The sequence below is a fragment of the Chiloscyllium plagiosum genome, unplaced genomic scaffold (genome assembly GCF_037043375.1).
Source record: "Chiloscyllium plagiosum isolate Xiang-an unplaced genomic scaffold, Cpla_swu_hap1 HiC_scaffold_21, whole genome shotgun sequence".
NCBI lineage: Eukaryota > Metazoa > Chordata > Chondrichthyes > Orectolobiformes > Hemiscylliidae > Chiloscyllium > Chiloscyllium plagiosum.
The window spans coordinates 55473071-55496978 of record NW_028270159.1 but is presented as its reverse complement, the minus strand read 5'-3'; the positions used below and the strand labels follow the sequence as shown (position 1 = coordinate 55496978).

At 45.5% G+C, this 23908-nt stretch overlaps 2 protein-coding genes across 3 annotated transcripts in view; both read left to right on the top strand.

Moving 5' to 3' along the window:
- The first annotated feature begins 1124 nt into the window (after window positions 1–1124).
- tmem141 (transmembrane protein 141) lies at window positions 1125–6951 on the top strand. 2 transcript variants are annotated; one of them, XM_087998585.1, is made up of 5 exons: window positions 1125–1505; window positions 2585–2651; window positions 2745–2828; window positions 3727–3834; window positions 5727–6951. In XM_087998585.1, the coding sequence occupies exons 1-5, from the start codon at window positions 1497–1499 to the stop codon at window positions 5807–5809; spliced, it is 351 nt and encodes a 116-aa protein (XP_087854711.1). In that variant the 5' UTR covers window positions 1125–1496; the 3' UTR covers window positions 5810–6951. The 2 variants fall into 2 exon arrangements, with proteins under 2 accessions (XP_087854711.1, XP_087854710.1); XM_087998584.1 differs by lacking the exon at window positions 1125–1505 and adding an exon at window positions 2208–2360.
- Window positions 6952–14262: 7311 nt separating this feature from the next.
- Window positions 14263–23908, top strand: part of LOC148146157 (coiled-coil domain-containing protein 183-like) — a 63588-nt gene continuing 53942 nt past the window's right edge. The window contains exon 1 of the mRNA XM_087998697.1: window positions 14263–14344. Coding sequence (XP_087854823.1) covers window positions 14275–14344 — 70 coding nt within the window. The 5' untranslated portion in view covers window positions 14263–14274. The remainder of the gene's footprint in view (window positions 14345–23908) is intronic.

Genomic DNA, 23908 nt, shown 5'->3' with positions numbered 1-23908 from the left:
GCGATGATTTGGGAGTTAAACTCTTTGACTCCCTGCGTAGGTCGCCAAGGGATATCCAAGTCGGTGATTGGGGGGATGAGTGGCCACCGGCCCGGATTATTGAATACTATGGGCCGGCTACTTGGGCACAGGACGGATCATGGGGATATCGTACTCCTATCTATATGCTAAATCGAATTATCAGGCTCCAAGCAGTCGTAGAGGTCATTACTAACCGGACTGCCCTGGCCCTAGAGCTGTTGGCTCAGCAGCAGGATCAGATGAGGGCTGCTATATATCAAAACCGACTTGCCTTGGATTATCTGTTGGCCTCGGAGGGGGGTGTGTGCGGGAAATTTAACCTGACAAACTGCTGTCTAGAAATTGACGATAATGGTAAAGCGGTTCTGAAAATTTCCGATGAAATCCGGAGATTGGCCCATGTGCCAGTACAATCTTGGCGTCCTCTTAGTGGCATCGGATGGTGGGATGGTCTCCTAGGTGGTAGCTGGTGGCGCACAGCGTTGCTGGTGGTTGGGGGAGGCATGATTCTTCTTCTCGTATTACCCTGCCTAACTCCCTGTATTCAGTTTTTAATTCAGAAAAATATTTCCCGACTCCAGGCAGTGGTGGTTCCACAACATGGGACGCGGGAACTTAAAGTGATGTTACTGCGAAAGACCTAGGATTTCCCGGGCCCTTGAAAAGGGGGGTTTATCTTGGTCAGGCACATCTTAAAGAAAGAAAAGGGTGGAATTGTGAGAAGTGATTTTGGTTTGAACTTTAAGATGTGCCTGAACCACAGAAAAGACAAAGCTTGTGTTTCCTTTAGAACATTTTATATACTCAAAAGTAGATGTGCAAAGCTTGTGTTTCCTTTAGAACATTTTAACATTTTATATATTTAAAAGTAGAATAGTGTCTAACAATTCAAGCTGCAAAGTAAGAACAAACAGGCCCTTGATTGATGAACACAGACAGGGAAGAATGAGACCTTGGCTGATAAGACTGAGGATAGCGAAACGACTCGAGAAGACATCAGTTACAAATTAATGCAGAAAACATCTGCTGATAAGACCCTAGACAGACAAAGAAGAATAGGTCTTTGACTAATGAGACTACGGGGTGAGAAAAACAACAACTCTAGAGACTCTGAAGACATTTGTTGCGGACTTTGAGATAAGGGTGAAAATTGGAGTATCGTGACAGTTTAGGAATGTGAACCTTATAGCTCATTAGAGCCAGGGAGGGGAGGGTCTGGAGACATTTGTTACAGACTTTAAAATAATGATTTCTTTTAAAAATGTGAACCTCGTGGCTCTTTGGAGCTATAGAGGGGAGGAGCTTATACTGTATTTAAACGAGAACTTTGTAAGCCTCTGCGCGCCTTTTCTTTAAGGGTGCCCGACTCTGCAGACTTGACTTGTTAATAAAACTTTGTTTTCCTGAATTTGTCTAGAGCGATTATTGAGAAGCGATTTTCGTTTCTAACAGTCAGGGAACCTTTATCTCAGCCTATGGAAGAGGTAAGAGGAGGAGTTGGAGAGGCACAAAGGCAATTCCCCCCTCCCCGGAATCATGCCAGATTCTCTTCACCTCCCACCCCAATTCCAGCATCCCCACCCTGCATGATCGTCTCCAGGATCCTCTCTCTATAATCCAGGCCGGGTTTCCCCACCTTCCCTAAGACTCAGGATCAGCTCAGACAACACATACAGCCCCCAAGACCTATCCTCAGACTCCAGGTTCTCACCCCATCCTAACCCCCACCTTCAAACTCAAGGGATACCCACTGCTCACCCCTCCCAACAATCCAGGACCCCCCCCCCCTCGAGATTCCAGAATCCCCTCCTCACTCCCGTCCCTCAAACTCCAGGATCTCTCCCCACCCCCCACAGTCTCTAGGATCCCCTACCAAACTCCACGACATTCATCCCCCCCCCCCCCCCCCCAGACTCCAGGATCCCCCTTCAATTCCAGGATCTTCCCCCCCCCCACACACACAAATTCCAGGATCTACCCCCCCAAAAAATTCCAGGATCCCCCACAAATTCCAGGATCCCATCTAAATTTCAGGACTCCCCCCTAAAAACTCCAAGATCCCCCCCCATTTCAGGATCTCCCCCCCCCCCCCACACACACACACACACAGATTCTGGGATCCCTACCCCCCACCCCCAAACTCCAGGATTCCCCACCCCGCACAAATTCTAGGATCTTCCGCCAATTCCAGGATTCCCCCCCAAATTCCAGGATCCCTTCCCCAAAACTCCAGGATCCCTGTGAGATTCCAGGCCGGGATTAGTCTCTCTCGCTGGGACCGGGAGATGGTGAATCTGGGTGTCCGCCGGCTGGAGGACTCGGTGGCCGCGAAGCACCCGGTAAAGACCCCCCTCCCCTCCCCTCCGGCCAGCCTGGTCAGGGGAGGCTTGACAGACCCCACAGCAGGGGTCTTGCATGGTAACCTGTGGAGGGTGAGCTGGGCTGGTGCAGCATTTTGTGTGAGCTGCTGCTTGCGCTGTGGGTCTGTAGTTATTTTGCGGTGTGTGACTCCAGGCTCTCTCACTGTACCTCCAGCTAATAACACCCCTCCTTTCGTCTGCAGGCTCTTCAGGAATATGCTGCTTGCCAGTCGCACGCATTCATGAAGGGCATCGGCACATTTATATTAGGTAATTATGCAATTTTGAAACTTCACGATGTCGCACTTGAGGACCCTGAGTTCATGGTTTTAAACTTTACTTTTCTTGATAAAACCTCTGCAGGTACCAGTGGGGTGTTTGTCACGCAGAGATTGCTGAGTAAGAAGCTCCCTTTCCCATTGCAATGGAACGTTTTGCTGTCTGTAGGTTAGTGTCAGTACTGGCTCTCATACTGAGTAATATTGCATTGCACAAGTTTGCAAATTAATTAGTAACTCTTGCTGCATTGCTGCCTTCCTGGGAAGCTTCAGTTTTGCCTGGGACTGTTTCTGCAACGTAGATACTTGTCCTGGTGCTTTTAGAAATGAAAATAACAGCGTCCCCCAGATCAATGAAAGCACCTCGCAGCTAATATTTACTTACTTGCTACATTGATCAACCAGTTCCAGAGGTCCCACAAACAGCAGTTAGATAAATGACCAACTATTTGTTTCAAAGTTTGGTTAAAGCCTAGGTATTGACCAGGAGACCACCGTGAGAGCAACAGGCACCTGGCAGTGGGGCAGGTAATTGCTGATCAATGTGCTGTCAATCATACTTTCTGATCATAGACAGGAGACTAATACATCAGTTTTTCATAGAATCCTTACAGTGTGGAAGCAGGCCATTGGCCCATCAAGCCCACGCCAACTCTCTGAAAAGCATCCTGCCCAGATCCACGCCTCAAACTTATCCCTGTAACCCTGCATTCCCCCTGGCTAACCCATCTATCCTACACACTACAGGCAATTTAGCATGGCCGATACACCTAACCTGCACGTCCTTGCACACTACAGGCAATTTAGCATAGCCGATCCACCCAAGCTGCACATCTTTGGACTGTGTTAGGAAACCTGAACACCCAGATGAAACCCATGCAGACACAGGGAGAATGTGTAAACTCCATAGATAGTCAGCCAAGGCTGGAATTGAACCCGGGTCCCTGGCGCAGTGAGGCAGCAGTGCTAACCACTGTGCCATCATGGCTGGGTTTAATTTATTCCTCCTTTTGTGGACAGGCTACACTTGGTCATTGTTTAATAAATTACTGTTTCCTTTTGCACAGTGGCAGGTTCACTGATGAGTTACGTAGTGACACGCCTAGAGACTCAGAAGTGCTCAAATCTGTGGGTTTACCTTGAGACTGGAACAATACCACATCGCCCTGATGAAGGTGAGAAGGAAAAGCGTGAGAATAAAACTGCGCCGAGTGTGGGAAAGCTTTCCTGTATTCTCACGGGAAGGAGGAAAAGTGTTTTTATTTGAGATATATAAAAAGATATAGTTTTAAACAAAGGTAAGCCTGATTGTAACTTAGGTGAGGCAATGAGTTAAACTGGCTTTTCACCTTAGTCACTATGTTTGAGACAGGAAAGACAATAACCAAGAATTAAAGACTTTTCATTTCCAAGTTAGTTTTGGTGGAGTTACTGGAATTTATCATCAGAGACAGAGTGACTGAGCATTTGGATAAGTATGAGCTAATCAGTGAATCAGCAGGATATACGAGAGGATATCTGACTAAGCTGGAGAAACATTTTGATTTCACATCTGATAGATAAGTGATGATACTTATGTGGACTTAAAAGGAATTTCATAAGGACTCACACAAGGGGCTATCCAAAATGTGACAGCTTATGGAACTCTGGGTGCACTTAAGCACCCTTGGACATCTGTACATCACATTGAGATTAAATAGGCCAAACCTGCTCAACCCTACCTCTTTATTCCAGGAATCAGTCCAGACCCTTCTGTGAACTGTTTCCAATGGAAACATGAGACAGTGAGGACTGGGGATCAGAGTTGAGAGTGTGGTGCTGGAAAAGCACAGCTGGTCAGGTAGCAACCGAGGAGCAGGAGAATCTATGTTTCAGACATAATGAAGGGCTCCTGATGAAGAGCTTATGATTCTCCTGCTCGGATGCTGCCTGACCTGCTGTGCTTTTCCAGCATCACATTCGACAATGGAAACATGATCCAACTTAAATGAGGAGATTAAAGCTGTGTATAGTATTCCATTGTAGTTATTGCAATTGTTCAGTAAACTTGTAGCAATACATCCCTATTTTGACACTCCATTCTCCCTGTAACAAAGGCCAACATCTCATTAGTTTTAGCTACTTGCTTTACTTGTATGCTGACTTTTTGTGATTCATGAACAAGTGCACCCAGATCCCTCTGGACTGCAGCATTGTACAGTCTCCATTTAAATAATATTCACATGCTCAATTCTTACTGAAAGATCACATTTTTATACTTCAATCTGCCATGTTTTTACTTAACCCATTTGCACACTCATTATATCCCTGCTCATAGCTTGCTTTCCAATTGATCTTTGTATTGTCAACCAGTTTGGACACAATACAGTCCATCCCTTTCTCCAAGTATCTTTTTTTTTAGATTAGATTACATTACAGTGTGGAAACAGGCCCTTCGGCCCAACAAGTCCACACCGACCCGCCGAAGCGAAACCCACCCATACCCCTACATTTGCCCCTTACCTAACACTACGGGCAATTTAGTATGGCCAATTCACCTGACTTGCACATCTTTGGACTGTGGGAGGAAACCGGAGCACCCGGAGGAAACCCACGCAGACACAGGGAGAACGTGCAAACTCCACACAGTCAGTCGCCTGAGGCGGGAATTGAACCCGGGTCTCTGGCGCTGTGAGGCAGCAGTGCTAGCCACCGTGCCGCCCACTTGGAATTTGTTGCCACAGAAGGCTGTGGAGGCCATGTCATGGAGTGTATTTAAGACGAAGATAGATAGGTTCTTGATTGTCAAGGGTTGTGGGGAGAATGGGGTTGAGAAATGTATCGGTCATGATTGAATGGCAGAGCAGACATGATGGGCTGAATGGCCTAACTTCTGCTCCTATGTCTTATGATCTTAGGTCATTAAAACAGATTGTAAATAGTTGAAGTTCCAGCAATAATCCGCGCCCATGGCAATCAGCTACTACTTTAAGTTTGCAAGGGTGTAAGACTATTTGATTAGCTGGTTCAAACACAAACAAGATGGTCAACTGTACTGCATGGTTCCGTAATTCTCCTGTCTTTGCAGTTACAAAGGATCAAAATAATGGCTCTGTGGAAAGCACTGACATTGGAAGAAAAAAAACTCGATATGGAGACATAATGGATTAATTGCTGAGTTGTCACCTCATTCAAGTAATGTGCAGGAAGAGGAAATGTTCCCTGCTTTACTCCAGCTTAAACAGTAAACCATTTTCATTTCACTTTCGTTCCACGCCCTACTTCTGTTTATCTCTTCCTGAAGGTGTTATTTTAGTACCTCATCGAGTCATGAGTGAAAATACACAAAGGCATTAAGTGAATGCACCCTAGGAACCCTGAAAAAAACGGTTCAATTACTGGAGCGACCGATCAGAGAAATGTACGTGAAAGTGATTGAATCTCCGAGGGACAGCTCCTCCAATCTCGCCTTTTCTTCTGCTTGCTGCTACTGAGCTCATGCGTGGTCTGTTCAGTCACATGAAGACCCACAACAAAAGCCCGTCTCCCTGAGGGACAGATAACCACAATGCTGTCCTCACGTGGCTATCTGCACAGCCACTCACTAACCCTTATGAAGTGCACTTTGTATAGTGCAAGCCTTGTCCTGGTTTCTACTTTATAATATCAAATTTTGGGGCTCAACCTCTTGCCAAATTACTTTAAACTTTCCACCCCAGTACTAGTTATCTTCTCACTGAGGATGTTGGTCAGAGGATAAGGTACTTTGAAGATAAGAAATGGGAAGAAAACAAGGGAATCCACCATGACTTTTTTCAGAAGCAAGTGGCTGTAAAAATCTTCTGTTCAGATCTGCAATTGGGCAGAACATGATGGTGATGTGAGTCCTATGTAAAAAACACTGAAGTGATTTCTTTTAAATTCTCAACCCTGCTGTCAAATGATCCAAAGTATTCAATACCTTCAGAGTCCTTGGTTTTCCCCTAATTCTGTTCCCTCGGCAGCCTTTATTTTAATCCATTCACCAATGGGAATATTGTTTACAGCTGCCTATAGCCAAAGTACCAGAATTCCCTGACATAGCCTCTTAGTCTCTGTATCTCCCTCTCTGTGTCATTACATCCCTTTCTTTTAAGCTGTTGGTCATTTGATGTGTCAGAATTTAGTTGTTAATGCTTCTGTGGAACTGCAGACCAATGTTATATAAGGGCAATTCAATGCTGCACGAAATGACATGACTGTTCTATTGGATGGCAGGTATCCTGAGTAGGGTATTGAATTGTTTAACACAATAAATGTATATAAAGAGACAAGTTTTACTGTGTTGCAGTTCATCCTTTCATCTTGACTGACAATATTATCTCTTTGCTTTGTAATTAATGTTTTGGTAACAGAATATCTGTTGCACATTGGTCACCAATGAGGCAAGGAATGGGAGTCTGCACATTGATTGTTGGATCATGGAAACACCAGGTTTCAATCTTGATTCTTCAAGAGATGAGAGAATTGTTAGACAATATAATCATGGAATGTTGTAATCTATAGCATAACGATATATGTCAGAACATATAGTATTAAATGACTGTTATAGCTAACTGCATAATGTAATAACAAGCATTAAGTTATGTAAGCTGAAAATGTGTTGCTGGAAAAGCGCAGCAGGTCAGGTAGCATCCAAGGAGCAGGAGAATCGACGTTTTGAGCATGAGCCCTTCTTCAGGAATCCCGAAACGTCGATTCTCCTGCTCTTTGGATGCTGCTGCACTTTTCCAGCAACACATTTTCAGCTCTGATCTCCAGCATCTATAGTCCTCACTTTCTCCATTAAGTTATGTAACCCTATGATTCATAGGGTCTGTTTCTGTGTTATATGACTCTTCGGTTGAACTCGTCCATTCTGACCAGATAATCCTAAATTAACCTTGTCCCATTTAGAGTCATAGAGATGTACAGCACGAAATTTGCCAGCATTTGGCCCAAACTCCTTCTATTCATATACCCATCTTGATGCTTTTAAATTTTGTAATTGTACCAGCCTTCACCACTTCCTCTGGCAGCTCCTTTTATATATGCACTACTGTCTGCGTGAAAAGTTGCCCCTTAGTTTCTTTTTAAATATTTCTCCTCTCACCTTAAACCTACGCCCTCTAGTTTTAGACTCCCCAATTCTGGGAAAAAAGACCTTGACTATCCATGCCCCTCATAATTTTATAAACTCTTATAAGGTCATTCTTAGCCCATAAAGCTCCAAGGCAAATAACCTCAGCCTATTCAGCCTCTCCCTATAGCTCAAACCTTCCAACCCCGGCACCGTCCTTGTAAATCTTTCCTGCACCCTTTCAAATTTCATAACATCTTTCCTATAGCAGGGAATCCAGAATTGAACACAGTATTCCAAAAGTGGCCTAACCAATGTCCTGTACTGTCAGAGAATGACCAACTCCTATACTCAATGCATTGACCAATAAAGTTAAAAATCACATGACACCAGGTTATAGTCCAACAGGTTTATTTTGAAGTACAGACCTTCTGAGTGCTGCTCCTTTGTCAGGTAGCTCGTGGAGTAGGATTATAGGACACGGAATATATAGCAAAAACCTGGTGTTGTGTGATTTTTAACTTTGTCCACCCCAGTCCAACTATGGCACCTCCACATCCTGGCCAATAAAGGTGAGCATATCAAACATCTTCTTCACCATATTATCTACCTGCGATTCTACTTTCAAGGAACCATGAACCTGCGCTCCAAGGTCTCTTTGTTCCCAGGACCTTGCCATTAAGTGTATAAGCCCTGCCCTGATTTTTCCTACCAAAATATAGCACCTCGCATATATGTAGATTAAACTCTATCTGCCACTCTTCAGCCCATCTGATCAAGGTCCCAAAGTAATCTTTTTGCTGTCCACTACACCACCTATTTTGGTGTCAGCTGCAAAGTTACTAACCATACCTCTTGCATTCACTTCCAAATCATTTATGTAAATGACCAAAAGTAGTGGACCCAGCACTGATCCTTGTGGCACACCACTGGTCACAGTCCTCCAGTCTGAAAAACAACCCTCCATCATTACCCACTGTGTCCTACCTTCGAGTCTTTTTTAAAATCTAAATGGCTAGTTCTCCTTGTATTCTCCTTGGAATAGCGTGGTGCAGGGTATCAATGTGGACTTCACCAGTTTCCTCATTTCCCCGTCCCTCACCTCACCCCAGTTCCAAACTTCCAGCTCAGCACCGTCCCCATAACCTGTCCTATCCTTTTCCACCTATCCACTCCACCCTCTTCTCTGACCTATCACCTTCATCCCACCCCCATCCACCCATTGTACTCTTTGCTACCTCCCCCCACCCTCTTCCCTGACCTATCACCTTCATCCCCATCCCCACTCACCTATTGTACTCTATGCTACTTTCTCCCCACCACCACCACCCTCTCATTTATCTCTCCACCCTTCAGGCACTCTGCCTGTATTCCTGATGAAGGGCTTTTGCCCGAAACATCGGTTCTCCTGCTCCTTAGATGCTGCCTGAACTGCTGTGCTTTTCCAGCACCACTCTATTCCAGAATCTGGTTTCCAGCATCTGCAGTCATTGTTTTTACCTTGTATTCTGTGTGATCAAACCTTATTTGCCAGTCTGTTATGCAAAACCTTATTGAATGCCTTAGTGAAGTCCATATAGGTCACATCTACCATTCTGCCTTCCTCAATCCTCCTTGTCAGCTCAAAAAACTCAATCAAAATAGTGAGACACTATTTCCCACACGCACAGCTAAGTTGACTATCCCTAATCAGTCCTTGCCTTTCCAAATACATGATCCTCAGGATTCCCTCCAACAACTTGCATGCCACCGATGTCAGGCTCAGTGGTCTGGAGTTCCCTGGCATTTTCTTACCACCTTTCTTAAATAGTGGCGCAATGTTATCCAACCTCTAATCTTCCAACACTAACTATATCCCGTAACTATCGATGATACAAATATCTCAGCAAGGGGACCAACAATCAAACAATCACTTCCCTAGCTTCCCACAGACTTCTAGGTTACACGTAATCTATCCCGGGGATTTATCCACCTTTGTGCTTCTTAAGACATCCGGCTCCTCCTCCTCTGTAATATGGACACTTTTCAAAATATTGCTGTTTATTTCCCTCAAGTTCCTAGCTTCATAACCTTCTCAACGATAATCACTGATGCAAAATAGTCGTTCTGTATTTCACCCATTTCCTGTGGTTCCATATATAGGCAGCTTTGCTGATCTTCCTGGCCTGTTAAATGGTGTTTCCCCTATTCTACATACTGGGCCAATGAGGAAAGCATCACGACTCACTGGGGAAGTGCTGGAAATCAAGTTGTAGTATCCCCAGAATGATCTCAGATTTAATAAAATACTAAAATACTCAGAATTTGTCTCTGATTGCCACCCAGGATAGGAACAAACCACACCAGATTCCTTCAGCAACAATAAAACATAATTAATTATTGCAACACTTTTAACATTAACCAGAACAGTAAAATAATAGGATTTCTAATCTATGTATCTCAAATGTTACTCCTTTTAAAGCAGACCTTCACATATTAGAAATACATGAGCAGGCACTCAATTGCTGAGAAACACAGGTGGAGATAGACACACAAACAGAAAAACACAAATATGTGTGGAAGGAAGAAGATAAGGGAACACAGTTCTGTAACATCTGACCAAAATCACAAAATTAGACGGGACTAGTTGAGTTTGGAGGAGTTGGATTGAAGGGTCTGTTTCCGTGCTGGATGACTTCATGGTTCTATGGGCTGATATTTCAATACTCTGCACAGTGAGAATCAGTCTACAGTTCACTTGGTTGTGAGTTGTACTGGGATCTTTGTTTGTGTTTGAGAGTTCTTTATTTCAGCATCTCAATGTAGATTTCTATCTTTTGACATTTAGGGTGTAGGTTCGCTCGCTGAGCTGTAGGTTTGATATCCAGACGTTTCATTACCTGGCTAGGTAACATCATCAGTGGCGACCTCCAAGTGAAGCGAAGCTGTTGTCTCCTGCTTTCTATTTATATGTTTGTCCTGGATGGGGTTCCTGGGGTTTGTGGTGATGTCATTTCCTGTTCATTTTCTGAGAGGTTGATAGATGGCATCTAGATCTGTCTATCTGCCATCTATCAACCCCTCAGAAAATGAACAGGAAATGACATCACCACAAACCCCAGGAACCCCATCCAGGACAAACATATAAATAGAAAGCAGGACACAACAGCTTCGCTTCACTTGGAGGTCGCCACTGATGATGTTACCTAGCCAGGTAATGAAATGGCTGGATATCAAACCTACAGCTCAGCGAGCAAGCCTACACCCTAAACCTCAACCCGAGCTACAAACCTTCACAAATCTTTTGACATATAATTGGAGAGTTGAACTTTACAGAGAAAAGGGAAAGAGAAAAAGTTTGATGCAGCTAACTTCAGGAGGTCGATGTCTCGGTCCTGAAACGTTGACTTTCCTGCTCCTCGGATGCTGTCTGACCTGCTGTGCTCTTCCAGCTTCACATCTGTTGATGTTGACTTCCAAGTCTCCACCTTCAGGAGGTGTTGCTTGCTTCTGTCTGTCACTTTCCTGTCACAATCTGTGTTAAACTGCAACCTATCGAATCAGGCTTGTTGCTATGTTGAGCATTCCTAAATGTACAACAATTAGTGTCAATTGCAGAGCAAATCAAGAGACTGTGTCAGGATGGAGTTTCTCTTAAAAAATGACATGAATTGTACAAGTCCCAAAGCTTTTATTCTAGAGGACCAGGCTAATGTTCTGGTCATACATTCTGGTCTAATCTCATCATCGCAACAACATTTAATTAATAAATTTGGAAGTGGTAAGGATGACATAAAGAGTCTGCAGAGGGATATGTTTGACTGGGCAAAAACTTGATGAAGGGAATTCCAAAGATTCTCAATTCTCAGAGGAAAATGTTATAATGGGTTGAATGGCCTATTCCAGTTCCTACATCTCGTTGATTCTCACTTCCCTGACATTAGAGTTACAGCTTCAGGTTGAATCTGGATGTTGAACAGAAACGCAAGGCCAGGGGAGTGAAGACATGTATAGGTCAAGTCTGGCAGTGGGAAAAGGCCACAACTGGGAAGTTGGTGATTGGAGAAAGGCTAATATTTGGAGGCTTAAAGAGTGGAGAGTGACTACAGTGTCCAGCAAGATCATGGAAGCAGGATTTCCAAGAGATGTTTGACAAGCTGTTGCAGTAAGGGTTAATTGTGGTGCTGGAAAAGCACAGCAGGTCAGGGAGCAATTGAGGAGCAGGAGGGTCAACGTTTCAGGTATAAGCCCTTTGTCAGGAATGTGGGGGTGGGGTGATGGGAGGGGAGAAGGGCTGAGAGATAAATAGGAGGATGGGGGTGGGGTGGAGAGGGAAGGCAGATGCAGGTGGGGAGTGATAGTGATAGGTCAGAGGAGAGGCTGGAGCGGACAGGTGTGAAGGACAGGTAGGACAGTTCAAGAGGGCGGTGCCGATTTGGAGGGTTAGATCTGTGATGAGGTGGGGCAGGGGAGATAAACTGGTGAAGTTGACATTCATGCTGTATGGTTGGAGGGTCTCAAGGTAGAAGATGAGGTGTTCTTCCTCCAGGCGTTAGGTGGCTTGAATTTGGCAGTGGAGGAGGCCCAGGACTTGCATGTCCTTAGGAGAATGGGAGGGGGAGTTGAAGTGGTCGGCCACAGGGCAGTGAGGTAGTTTGGTGGGTGTGTTCCAGAAATGTTCCCTGAAACATTCCATGAGTTGGCATCCTGTCTCCCCATTGTAGAGGAGACCACATCGAGAGCAACAGGCACAGTAGATGAGGTGTGTGGATGTGCAGGAAAATGTCTGTCAGATGTGGAAGGATCCTTTGGAGAGGGGAGGGGGGAGATGTGGGCACAGGTTTTGGAGTCCCAGTTCAACCCCACCCGCACCCTCCCACCCCCCACCCCCAAATTTCTGATGAAGGGCTTATGCCCGAAACGTTGACTGTCCTGTTCCTTGGAAGCTCCCTGACCTGCTGTGCTTTTCCAGCACCACACTTTTTGATCTGATCTCCAGCATCTGCTGACCTCACTTTCTCCAAGTAAGGGTTAATTGTCAAGACAAGAGTTTCTGGAGTTAGAAGCAATATATCCACATTTTCTGAGGATCAGTTGCACTGACTGATCAGAGTGGTGGCATTTACATGTTGACATACTGCAGATTGTTGCAAGGATTAATGCTGGAGCATCAGCTGCTAATAATCAGCGTTAATAATTCAGAAAGTAATATTTTTAAATTTGTGGATTATGCCAAATCTGGTGGTAAAATGAGTGATAGAGCGGACATAATGAGGCTGCAAAGAGATAGGTTCAGTAAATGGCCAACAGGATGACAGAGTGTAAAATGTGGACAAGTGTGGAACTTAATTTTGGTCATAGGAAGATGATCTATGTGCTGCTGATGGTTTAAGACAAAATCTAATCAGGGCTGAGCATATGTGTGATCTGGAAGGTACTGCCTGAGAGTATGGTGGAGACTGATTCATTGCAACTTTCAAAAGGAATTTTCTAACCATATAAAAGCCATATAAAGGGCTGTGAAACAGGAGTGCTACACTGCCAGCTCTCTCACTCCCATAAAGCAGGCAGCTCCGCAAGGGCTCAATGGCGCCCTCTAGAGGAGAGCAGCGCCACTTCGGAAAGACCCGAGGCGGCAGAGGCCCGCCCACTCCCCAGTCTGAGCCCCGCCCCTCGCACTGAGTGCCCCGCCGTTCCCCGGATGAGGCCCGCCCCCTGCCCGGAATACGCCCCGCCCCATCCCCGGAAGGAGCCCCGCCCCCCTCTGGAGGTTACCCTCTTCCCACATGGCAGAGTCCCTCCCGATGTGACCCCCGACCCCTCGCCTGATTGAATCCCGCCGTCCCTCGTGTTAGCCATGTCTCCCTCTCCTGCGTGAGATCCGCCCCCTCCACTCAGCAGGAGGGCTCCCGTCGCCTCGATGGTGTGAACCCCGCCCCCTTCCCGGAGAGACCCCGCCCCCTTCCCGGTGTGAACCCCGCCCCCTTCCCGGAGTGGCCCCGCCCACCTTCCCGGTGAGAACCCCGCCCACTTCCCGGATGGACCCCGCCCACCTTCCCGGAGAGACCCCGCCCCCCTTCCCGGTGTGAACCCCGCCCCCCTTCCCGGAGTGACCCCGCCCACCTTCCCGGAGAGACTCCGCCCTTTCCCGGAGCGACCTCGCCCACCTTGCCGGTGTGAACCCCGCCCCCCTTTCCGGAGAGACCCCGCCCACCTCCCCGATGTGAACCCCGCCCACCTCCCCGATGTGAACCCCGCCCACCTCCCCGATGTGAACCCCCAGCCCCGGAGAGGCTCCGCCCACATCGCGGCTGTGAGCCCCGCCCACCCCTGGTGTAACCCCGCCTCCTCCCTGCTGTGGCCCCGCGCGCTCCCGCGAGCCGGGCATTGTGCGCTCAGAGAGCTGGCAGTGTGACGTGTGCCGGGTATAAAAGGCGGGAGAAGGCGGCTCTCGGCCATTCGAGCGGGTGTAGGGTGAGGTGGAGGTTGTGAGTGTGGTCCTTGTCAGGGGCTGTTAGCAGTATTCATCCTGATATTACTGCGGCTGTGTGCTGCAGGCATGGAGTGCTTTAAGCAATGGAACAGTCGCGACCAGATAGTTCAATTGCGGAATAAAATCTACCTGGAAGGTAAAGTTCATTGAGCTCGACGGTGGGGGATTCACCATTGTCTCTGCCCCAATCCCACCAGGTCACCCCTAATATACCCCACTCGACACTGTTCACCCTAACAGTCCAGACCATACAAGGCCCAGCCATCCCAGCTCACCCTTTAACCCCACCCCATCCAGAACCCCAGCCCCTCCCCAGTCCCCAGCTCATTGTGACCCCCACCCCTCTGCCCCGACTCATCCCTAAGCACACCCGGACCACCCCAGCTCATCCTTCACCCTACCCTGACCCTGCCCAGCTTCCATGAACCCCCACCCCCCTCCTAATCCTAGTTTCTACATCTGCGTCTATGTCAGCATCTGTGGAGAGACAAATAGTCATAGAGATGTACAGCACGGAAACAGACCCTTCGGTCCAACCCGTCCATGCTGACCAGATATCCCAACCCAATCTAGTCCCACCTGCCAGCACCCGGCCCATATCCCTCCAAACCCTTCCTATTCATATACACATCCAAATGCCTCTTAAATGTTGCAATTGTACCAGCCTCCACCACATCGTCTGGCAGCTCATTCCATACCCGTACCACTCTCTGTGTGAAAAGGTTGCCCCTTAGGTCTCTTTTATATCTTTCTCCTTTCACCCTAAACCTATGCCCTCTAGTTCTGGACTCGCCCACCCCAAAGAAAAGATTTTGTCAATTTACTGTATCCACACCTCTCATGATTCTATAAACCTCTATAAGGTCACCCCTCCGCCTCCAATATTCCAGGGAAAACATCCCCAACCTATTCAACCTCTCCTTATAGCTAAAATCATCCAACCCTGGCAATATCCTGGTAAATTCTTTCTGAACCGTTTCAAGTTTCACAACATCTTTCCGATAGAAAGGAGACCAGAATTGCATGCAATATTCCAAAAGTGGCCTAACCAATGTCCTGTACAGCTGCAACATGACCTCCCAACTCCTGTACTCAATACTCTGACCAATAAAGGAAAGCATACCAAATGCCTTCTTCACTATCCTATCTACCTGCGACTCCACTTTCAAGGAGCTATGAACCTGCACTCCAAGGCCTCTCTGTTCAGCAACACTCCCTAGGACCTTACCATTGACTGTGTAAGTCCTGCTAAGATTTACTTTCCCAACAGAAGATGCTGGAAAAACTCAGGAGGTCTATAATCATCTACAGAGAGAAAACAGTTAATGCTTTCAATCCGATGAGCCTTTAGTAGAGGAGTTCTGATGCAGGGTTTCTCGAATCAATAACGTTATGTAAATAGTCCTGCTCGGGAAGTGGCCATACTGGACCTGAGGTAACGTTATCAGAGATCACGTTCTTGACTCCAGAAACCTTGCACCTGAATTCTTCTAAAGAAGGCTCATTGGATTTAAAATGTTAACTGTTTTCTCTCCAGAGTTTCTCCAGCATCTACTATTTTAGTTTGTTTCAGATCTCCAGCAATCACAGTTCTTGAGTTTGTTACAACAATCACAGCATAACGATTGGTGAAAAATAATCTGGGTAGCTGACTGAGGAGTACCTTAGCCCACTGGTACACACAGAGCAGGGATAAAACTGCTCTGTCAGTCTGATTACTATTAAAGCTTAACTAACGTGAGTCCTTTCAGCTCATGTCAACCCTATCTGAGAGAGGGCCTGGTGAATGCACACAACTAGTAAGCTTCTCTCCGTCAGGAAAGTGGGATCGCATCCAAAGTGAGAGACAGCCCAAGTGAGGATATGTTTGGGAACTTTGGAGGCAGCATAGCAATTCGGTGCAGAGAGAAGCAGTGTAGTTTGCTAGCTTTTTTTGCATCTTGTTTGTAAGGTCTTATAGGGAGAAAGAGGTTCTGCTGAGGGAATATGAGCAACTCGGGGCCAAATTAAAGCACAACAAAAAAAGGTACTAATTTCAGGATTACTACCTGAGCTATGAACTAATTGGCAAAGGGTCAACAAGATTAAAGAGAGAACCATGCTGCTCAAAGATTGGTGTGGGAGAAACCTGTTTGAATTCCTGGCATATTGGCACCAGTACTGGGGAAGGAGGGAGCTATTCTGATGGGATCCTGAATCAGACTGGGACCAGAATCACAAAGCTAGGACTTTACACTAAATAGTAAGGGGGTTCAGTTGTATGGAAAGTTATGCAAAAAAATTAAAGGGTGGGAGAGCTCAGCAGAGGTTAGCAATGTTTCTAGAACAAGTAGTGGGAAGAACATGGAAAGAGTCAGGAATTTAACTTAGGCGCAGCAGGTAAACTGAACTACAAGAAGCAGGAGAGTCAATGCAGGACTGAGGGTGTTGTACTTAATTAAATGCATACAGTATATGAAACAAGATAAACGAGTTTGTGGCAGGTCTGATATTGTGGACATCACAGAGGTGTGGCTGCAAGAGGCTCAGGGCTGGGAACTACATTGTGCCTCAAGGATATCAATGATTTTCAGGATACTGGGATACCCACTGCTTTTCTCATTTATATAAATGATTTTGATGTGAATCTTGGAGGTATGGTTAGTACATTTGCAGATGATGCCAAAGTTGGTGATGTAGTGGACAGTGAAGAAGCTTATCTCAGAGTACAACAGGACTTTAATAAACCAAGGAGTGGCAGATGAAGTTTCATACAGATAAATGTGAGGTGCTGCATTTTGGTAAGGCAAACCAGGGCAGGATTTACACAGGTAATGGTAGGGCACTGGGGAGTGTTGCTGAACAAAGAGAGCTGAGGGTGCAGGTGCATAGTTCCTTGAGAGTGGAGTCACAGATAGACAGGGTGTTGCACAAGGCCTTTACCATGCTTGCCTAAATTGGACAGTGCATTGACTATAGGAGTTTGGAGGTCATGTTGCAGCTGTACGGAACATTAGACACTTTTGGAATACTGTGTGCAAGTCTGGTCTCCCTGTTGTAGGAAAAATGTTGTTAAACTTGAAAGCATTCAGAAAGGATTTACAAGGATGTTGCTGGGGTTGGAGGGTTTGAGCTATAGGGAGAGGCTGGGGCTATTTTCCCTGGAGCTTTGGATGAAGGGGTGACCTTATAGAGGTTTATAAATCATGAGGGGCATGGATAGCGTGACCAGCCAAGGTCTTTTGCCCAGCGTAGTGGAATCCAAACTTGAGGGCATTGATTTCAGGTGAAGGGAAAGATTTAAAAGGGACCTAAGGGGCAAATTTATCACATAGAGAATGGTGTGTGTATGGACTAAGCAGAGGAGATGGTGGAAACTGGTACAATTACAGCATTTAAAAGGCATCAGGATGGGTACATGAATAGGAAGGGTTTATGGGCCAAATGATGGCAAATGGGACTAGATCAGTTTCTGATATCTGTTTAGCATGGATGAGTTGGACCAAAGGGTTTGTTTCCGTGTGTATGAAACTATGACTCTATAAATATTCAAGGATATGAGTCCTATCAAAAGAATGGGTAGAGGGGATGGGGGTTGCCTTGTTAGTAAGAAATGAATTTAAAGCGATCGCAAGAAGTAATATGGGGTTGGAAGGCATAGAATCTGTGTGGGCACAGATGAGGAACTGCAGGAAAATAATACTCTGTTGGGAAGTATGTACAGGCCTCCTGACAGTAGTCAGGATGTGAGGAAGAAAATAAATCCAAGGCCTATCGGAAAGCCCTGTAAGAAACAGATTACTACAGTTGTCAAAGGGACTTCCAAATGCAGATGGACTGGGACAATTAGCAGATCTCAAGGAAAGGAACTTGTGGAATGTCTATGAGATTTTATCTGGAGCAGCTTGTGGTAGAGCCCGTGAGGGAACAGGCAGCTATGGATTTTTTTTTTAAGATTAGATTATAGTGTGGTACGGCAACTGCTCTGCCTAGGATTGTAGGAAACTACAGAAGGTAGTGTACACAGCCCAGGCCATCACAGGAGGCAACCTTCCATCGATGGACTTCATTTATATGGCTTTCTGGCGTGGAAAGGCTGCCAACATCATCAAAGACCCTTTGCACCCCAGTAATGATCTCCTACAACCTCTTCCATCAGGCAGAAGATACAGAAGCCTGAACACATGCATCACAATTTCTTCCCGGTTGTTATTACACTACTAAATGTAGCCTCAAATAATGCTGATCTTGCTTATATTGCTCTCTCTTGTACACCCTGTACAATGTTATCTGTAGGCCTCTGTCTAAATCTTTTATTCTGTACATCCTTGCTTACTGTGGTCTGTCTGTATGACTTGTAAAGAAAGCTTTTTGCTGTACTTCAGTACAAGTGACAATAAATAAATCAATCTATCAAAAAACATCAAAAGGAGAAATGCAGTACAAACTAAACTATAGGTAGCTCGGACTGTGACTTTGTTGGGGAAAAACAACAGCAGTCGCAATGAGAGATGTTTGCATTTTAAAAATACAGGGGTTAAAAGGGAGTTTTATCCCTGCTCTGTGTGTACCAGTGGGCTAAGGTACTCACGTGGCCGAGCCTGGATTTGAGCACAAGTGTGCTGTGAAGGTCATAGTTGCAACGCAGTCACTCCTGCGTTGCGGGCAAAAGACTCTCTTCCTTTGAATGCTGGAAGCCACTTAGAAAGCTAGTTTAAAAGGAAACAGAACCAACATATTTTAACCGACCTACAAAGCCAGGAATCTTGAAATTGACTGGTCAACTGTCAGTGTTCTCAGATTTAGTCTTCACGAACAGTGCAGCTACTGGCCTGAACATCTTATAACTTTTTTTTGAACTTGCTACTTCCTTTAAATCTGTGTGCATATCTGTTGCGTTATTATTTCTTCTCGCGCTTGGTAACAAATAAACTTGTTCTTTTGTTAACTCAAGAAAGCCTGGTTAAATTGTGTTCTCAAGAAGGGTCACTGGAAGTGAAACATGGACTCGATTTTGTCTCCACAGTTGCTGCTTGACTTGCTGAGTTTCTCCAGCAATGTGCTGGTTAAATTGTCTCTCGTAGTTGTGGTTATGTTCACCGAGCTGGGAAATTGATTTGCAGACTTTCCATCCCCTGTCTAAGTGTCATCCTCAGTGCTTTGGAGCCTCCTGTGAAACACTGCTGCACTGTGTCCTCTGGAATTGATTTGGTTCCATTCTTGCTGCTGCCAGTTCGAGTTGTTCGTTGTAATGGCTGGTATATTGAGTCTAGGTCTATGTGCTTGTTGATGGAGTCTGTGGATGAATATCATGCTTCTAGAAATCCTCTGGCTCTCCTCTGTTTGGCTTGTGCTATGATCGTTGTGTCTTCCCAGTCGAATTTGTCCTATATGCTGTTCTGTGTACTCTTTGCATGGAATCTTGTAAATGACATTTGGCTTGCATATGATGGGTAGAGGGTGTTTTGTCCTGGGGAGTTGTTGTCTGAGCATAGCTGTCGGTTTATGGGTTTTCATGAATCCCTGTGGTCACAGAAGTCTGGCTGTCAATTCTGAGATTTTTTTTAATGGAAGCTAGCGTTGCAAGCAAGACAAACGTAAATTCCAAGATTCCATGCAAAGACTGCACGAAACACCATGTAGGACAAACAGGCAGACAACTACATATCCGCATCCATGAACACCAACGAGTCAGTAAACGCCACAACCAGCTCTCGCTAGTAGCCATACACACAGATGACAAGGACCACAAGTTCAACACAATGATCATTGGACAAGGCAAACAGAAGACAGCCAGAGAATTCCTAGAAGCATAGCATTCATCCATGGACTCCATCAACAAGCACATAGACCTGGACCCAATACGGTATATCGGCCACTACAACGTACAACTGGAACCGACAACGGGAAGCAGCAGGAACGGAACCAAATAAATTCCGAAGACAGGGTACAACAGCGCTTCACAGGAGGCTCCAAAGCACAGAAGATGTCACCCAGACGGAGGTCAAAACATCTGCAAATCAACTTGCCAGCTCGGCGAACATACTCACCACTATGGCAACCAGCACCCCAGCTACAAATCTTTTCACAAACCTTAAATTGTCTCTCTTTTAAGAAAAACTCATTTGGGTATGGGTGAAAGTACTGACAAAGAAGGGGGATACTTTTTAAACTAACCTTGTTGTGACCAACCCAGGGACTCGGGTGAGAAAGAAGGGGAGCCTGTTCATTCCTGCTCACCTCGGAGCTTGACAAATAGGAATATTCTGTCTGGAATCATAACTCCAGGAACCTTGCCTGGAAGCTGGTTTTAGTATTGGCATTTGTAGACTTTGTTGTCTAGTCTCACCTTAAACTTTCCCAGGTGTCCCATAATACCAAAGCGGTCAAATCAATACGAACACAAACCATATTAATGCAAAACAGTCCCAACTTTATTAGGAACAAAGTTACAATAACCTTTGATACTAAACATACTATCTCTAATCCTATTTGGCCCCTTAAAATTACAATACTTCTTGAATCTCTTATAGATTTACATCGTGTCTCTCTCTCTCTCTCTCTCTCTTTCTCTCTATCTCTGTCCTGGATGGTCACCTGGTCTGCTCGGGAGAGTTTGAATGATTCAAGCAGAAGGTCTGCAGGTGAACCCTGTTTTCTGTACCTTTTAGATGGTTTCCTGGATCCTTCTATAGTTCTGGCCAATCAGGGCGATACACTTAATCGTTCGAAACTGTGTCAGTCACTTGGATAGCATGCTACTGTTTGTCTCTTTGTGTAGCAGGACCTGGTGCCTTTCTGACACATCCGACGTTTACATAGAGCAGTACAGCACAGTAGAGGCCCTTCAGCCCTCGATGTTGTGCCGACCTCTTATCCTACTCTAAGAACAGACGAACCTACGTCTCTTACGTTTTACTATCATCCATGTGCCTATCCAAGAATGTCGCTAATGTCTCTGACTCTACCACCATTGCTGGCAGTACATTCCACACACCCACCACTATCGCATGAAGAACCTACCTCTGACATCTCTCCTAAACCTTCCTCCAATTATCTTAAAATTATACACCCTTGTGATAACCATTTCTGCCCTGGTGGAAAAAGTAGCTGGCTATTTACTCTATCAATGCCCCTTATCGTCTTGTACATCTCTATCAAGTTTGCTTCAATGAGAAAAGCCCTAGCTCCCTCAACCTTGCTTCATAAGACACACCCTCCAATCCAGGCAGCATCCTGGTAAATCTCCTCTGCACCCTCTCTAAAGCTTCCACCTCCTTCCCAAAATTAGGCAACCAGAACTGAACACAATATTCCAAGTGTGGTCTAGCCAGGGCTCTGTGGAGCTGCAGCATAACCTCGTGGCTCTTAAACTCAATCCCCCCCCCTTAACTCACCAAATGCCTTCTTAACCCTATCACCTTAGATGGCAACTTTTGAGGGATTTATGGACATGGATCCCAAGATCCCTCTGTTCCTCCACACTTCCGAGAATCCTGCCTCGATCTATATATTCTGCATAAGTTCAACCTTCCAAAGTGGAAGTTTAGTGGATCAGTTGTTGGGGATATGTCTGACCAGGATAACTGTTGTCTTTTACATTGTCGTAATGTAATTAACATCTGGCTGCTGTGTTTGCACTGTGTCTTGGAAAGGATGGACGCTAAGAAATTGTTTCCGTTAGGCGGGGAGACTAGGACCCGCGGGTACAGCCTTAAAATTAGAGGGGGTCGATTCAGAACAGAAATGCGGAGACATTTCTTCAGCCGGAGAGTGGTGGGCCTGTGGAATTCATTGCCGCGGAGTGCGGTGAAGGCCGGGACGCTAAATATCTTCAAGGCAGAGATCGATAAATTCTTGATGTCACAAGGAATTAAGGGCTACAGGGAGAATGCGGGTAAGTGGAGTTGAAATGCCCATCAGCCATGATTAAATGGTGGCGTGGACTTGATGGGCCAAATGGCCTTACTTCCATTCCTATGTCTTATGGTGTCTGGTGTGCGGGCTTTGTGATTTCAGAGTTTTACTTGGCCAATGTACCCAGCATCCCTTACTGTTTGGCCAACTTAGCAACTTATCTGTGTTTTAGCAGCCAAGGGGCTCCTACAACTTATTACACTGGCACGGTGGCTCAGTGGTTAGCACTACTGCCTCACAGCACCAGGGTCCCAGGTTCGATTCCAACCTTGAGCAACTGTCTGCGTGGAGTTTGCACATTCTCCCTGTATCTGCATGGGTTTCCTCCCACAGTCCAAAGATGTGCAGGTCAGGTGAATTGGCCATTCTAAATTGCCCATAGTGTTAGGTGCTTTAGTCAGAGGGAAATGGGTCAGGGTGGGTTATTCTTCGGAGGGTCAGTGTGGACTTGGTGGGCCGAAGGGCCAGTTTCCACACTGTAGGGAATCTAATTTCTTAAGTTCATTATCATTACAGTTTTATCTGCCAATCTTTGATTTCACTTGTGACAGATTCATTTGACAGCCCCTGAAATAAGCTCACCACAGATCAAATATTTTTCCTCTAGCTTGTCCCATATTCTCCTCGAATACTAATCTTTAGATTTTAGTGCTGTGATCACTGTTTCCTAAATGTACCCTGAAATGACACTTGATCCAATTGAGGACTCCCTCATTCCCCAGACTAGATCAGGTCTTTCAAAATGGGGTGACACATGTACTAGCCAAGAAAATGCTCCTGAATATATATCAGAAACCTGTCCCCCTCTCTGCTCTTTACACCATTACTTTCCTAGTCCTTAAGATAATACTATGGATTTGTCCACTCACCATGATTTCCATGCAAGTCTTCTTTATATAGAACATGGAACAGTACAGCACAGGCCCTTCAGCCCTCATTGTGCTGGCCTTTTATCTGACTCTGAGATCAGACCAACCTACATACCCTTCACTGTACTAACTTCCATGTGCCTATCCAAGAGTCGTTTCATCCCAACCAAACAGTGGCCTCTAGAATTTCTTTAGCTCCAAATAAATAGCTCCCTGTGTCTGTGTGGGTTTCCTCCGGGTGCTCCGGTTTCCTCCTAAATTCCAAAAATGTGCAGGTTAGGTGAAAGTCTATGTTAAATTGCCCATAGTGTTAGGTGAAGGGGTAAATGTAGTGGAATGGATCTGGGTGGGTTGCTCTTCGGAGGGTCGGTGTGGACTTGTTGGGCCAAAGGGCCTGTTTCCACAAAGTAAGTAATCTAGTCTAATCTAAATACATTCTTTCCTTTCTCTCTACCTACCCCCCCACCCCGACACCCTCTCATGCTAAGGATTATCCCAGATATCAACTTAAGACAATCAGGTTCACAGTGTGACTCACTCACTCAGACTAGAAGTTACATATATTAAAATATGGGACCCTGTTCTTTTTACACAAAGTAAAAATACTTTACAGTCTTAAAATATTGTACTCCTTTAAGTGCCTATTAGGTTTGTGAACAAATAAGAAACTGCTTGATTGTTAACCTCCAATGGCAGATTCTGTGTTAACCTTCAATCAGTCCGAGTGCTTTGACTCTTGCTTCCTACCTGTTGAGAAAGTGAAGCAGTAGGTGGTGTCTTCAAGTAATTTTCATTTCACTTCTGCATGGGAATGCTAGAGATTATCTGTTCAAGGGTTGTAAAGGTTTATAAAATCATGAGGGACATGGATAGGGTAAATAGGGAAGGTCTTTGTTCCGAATAGGGGGAGTCCAAAACTAGAGGGCATAGGTTTA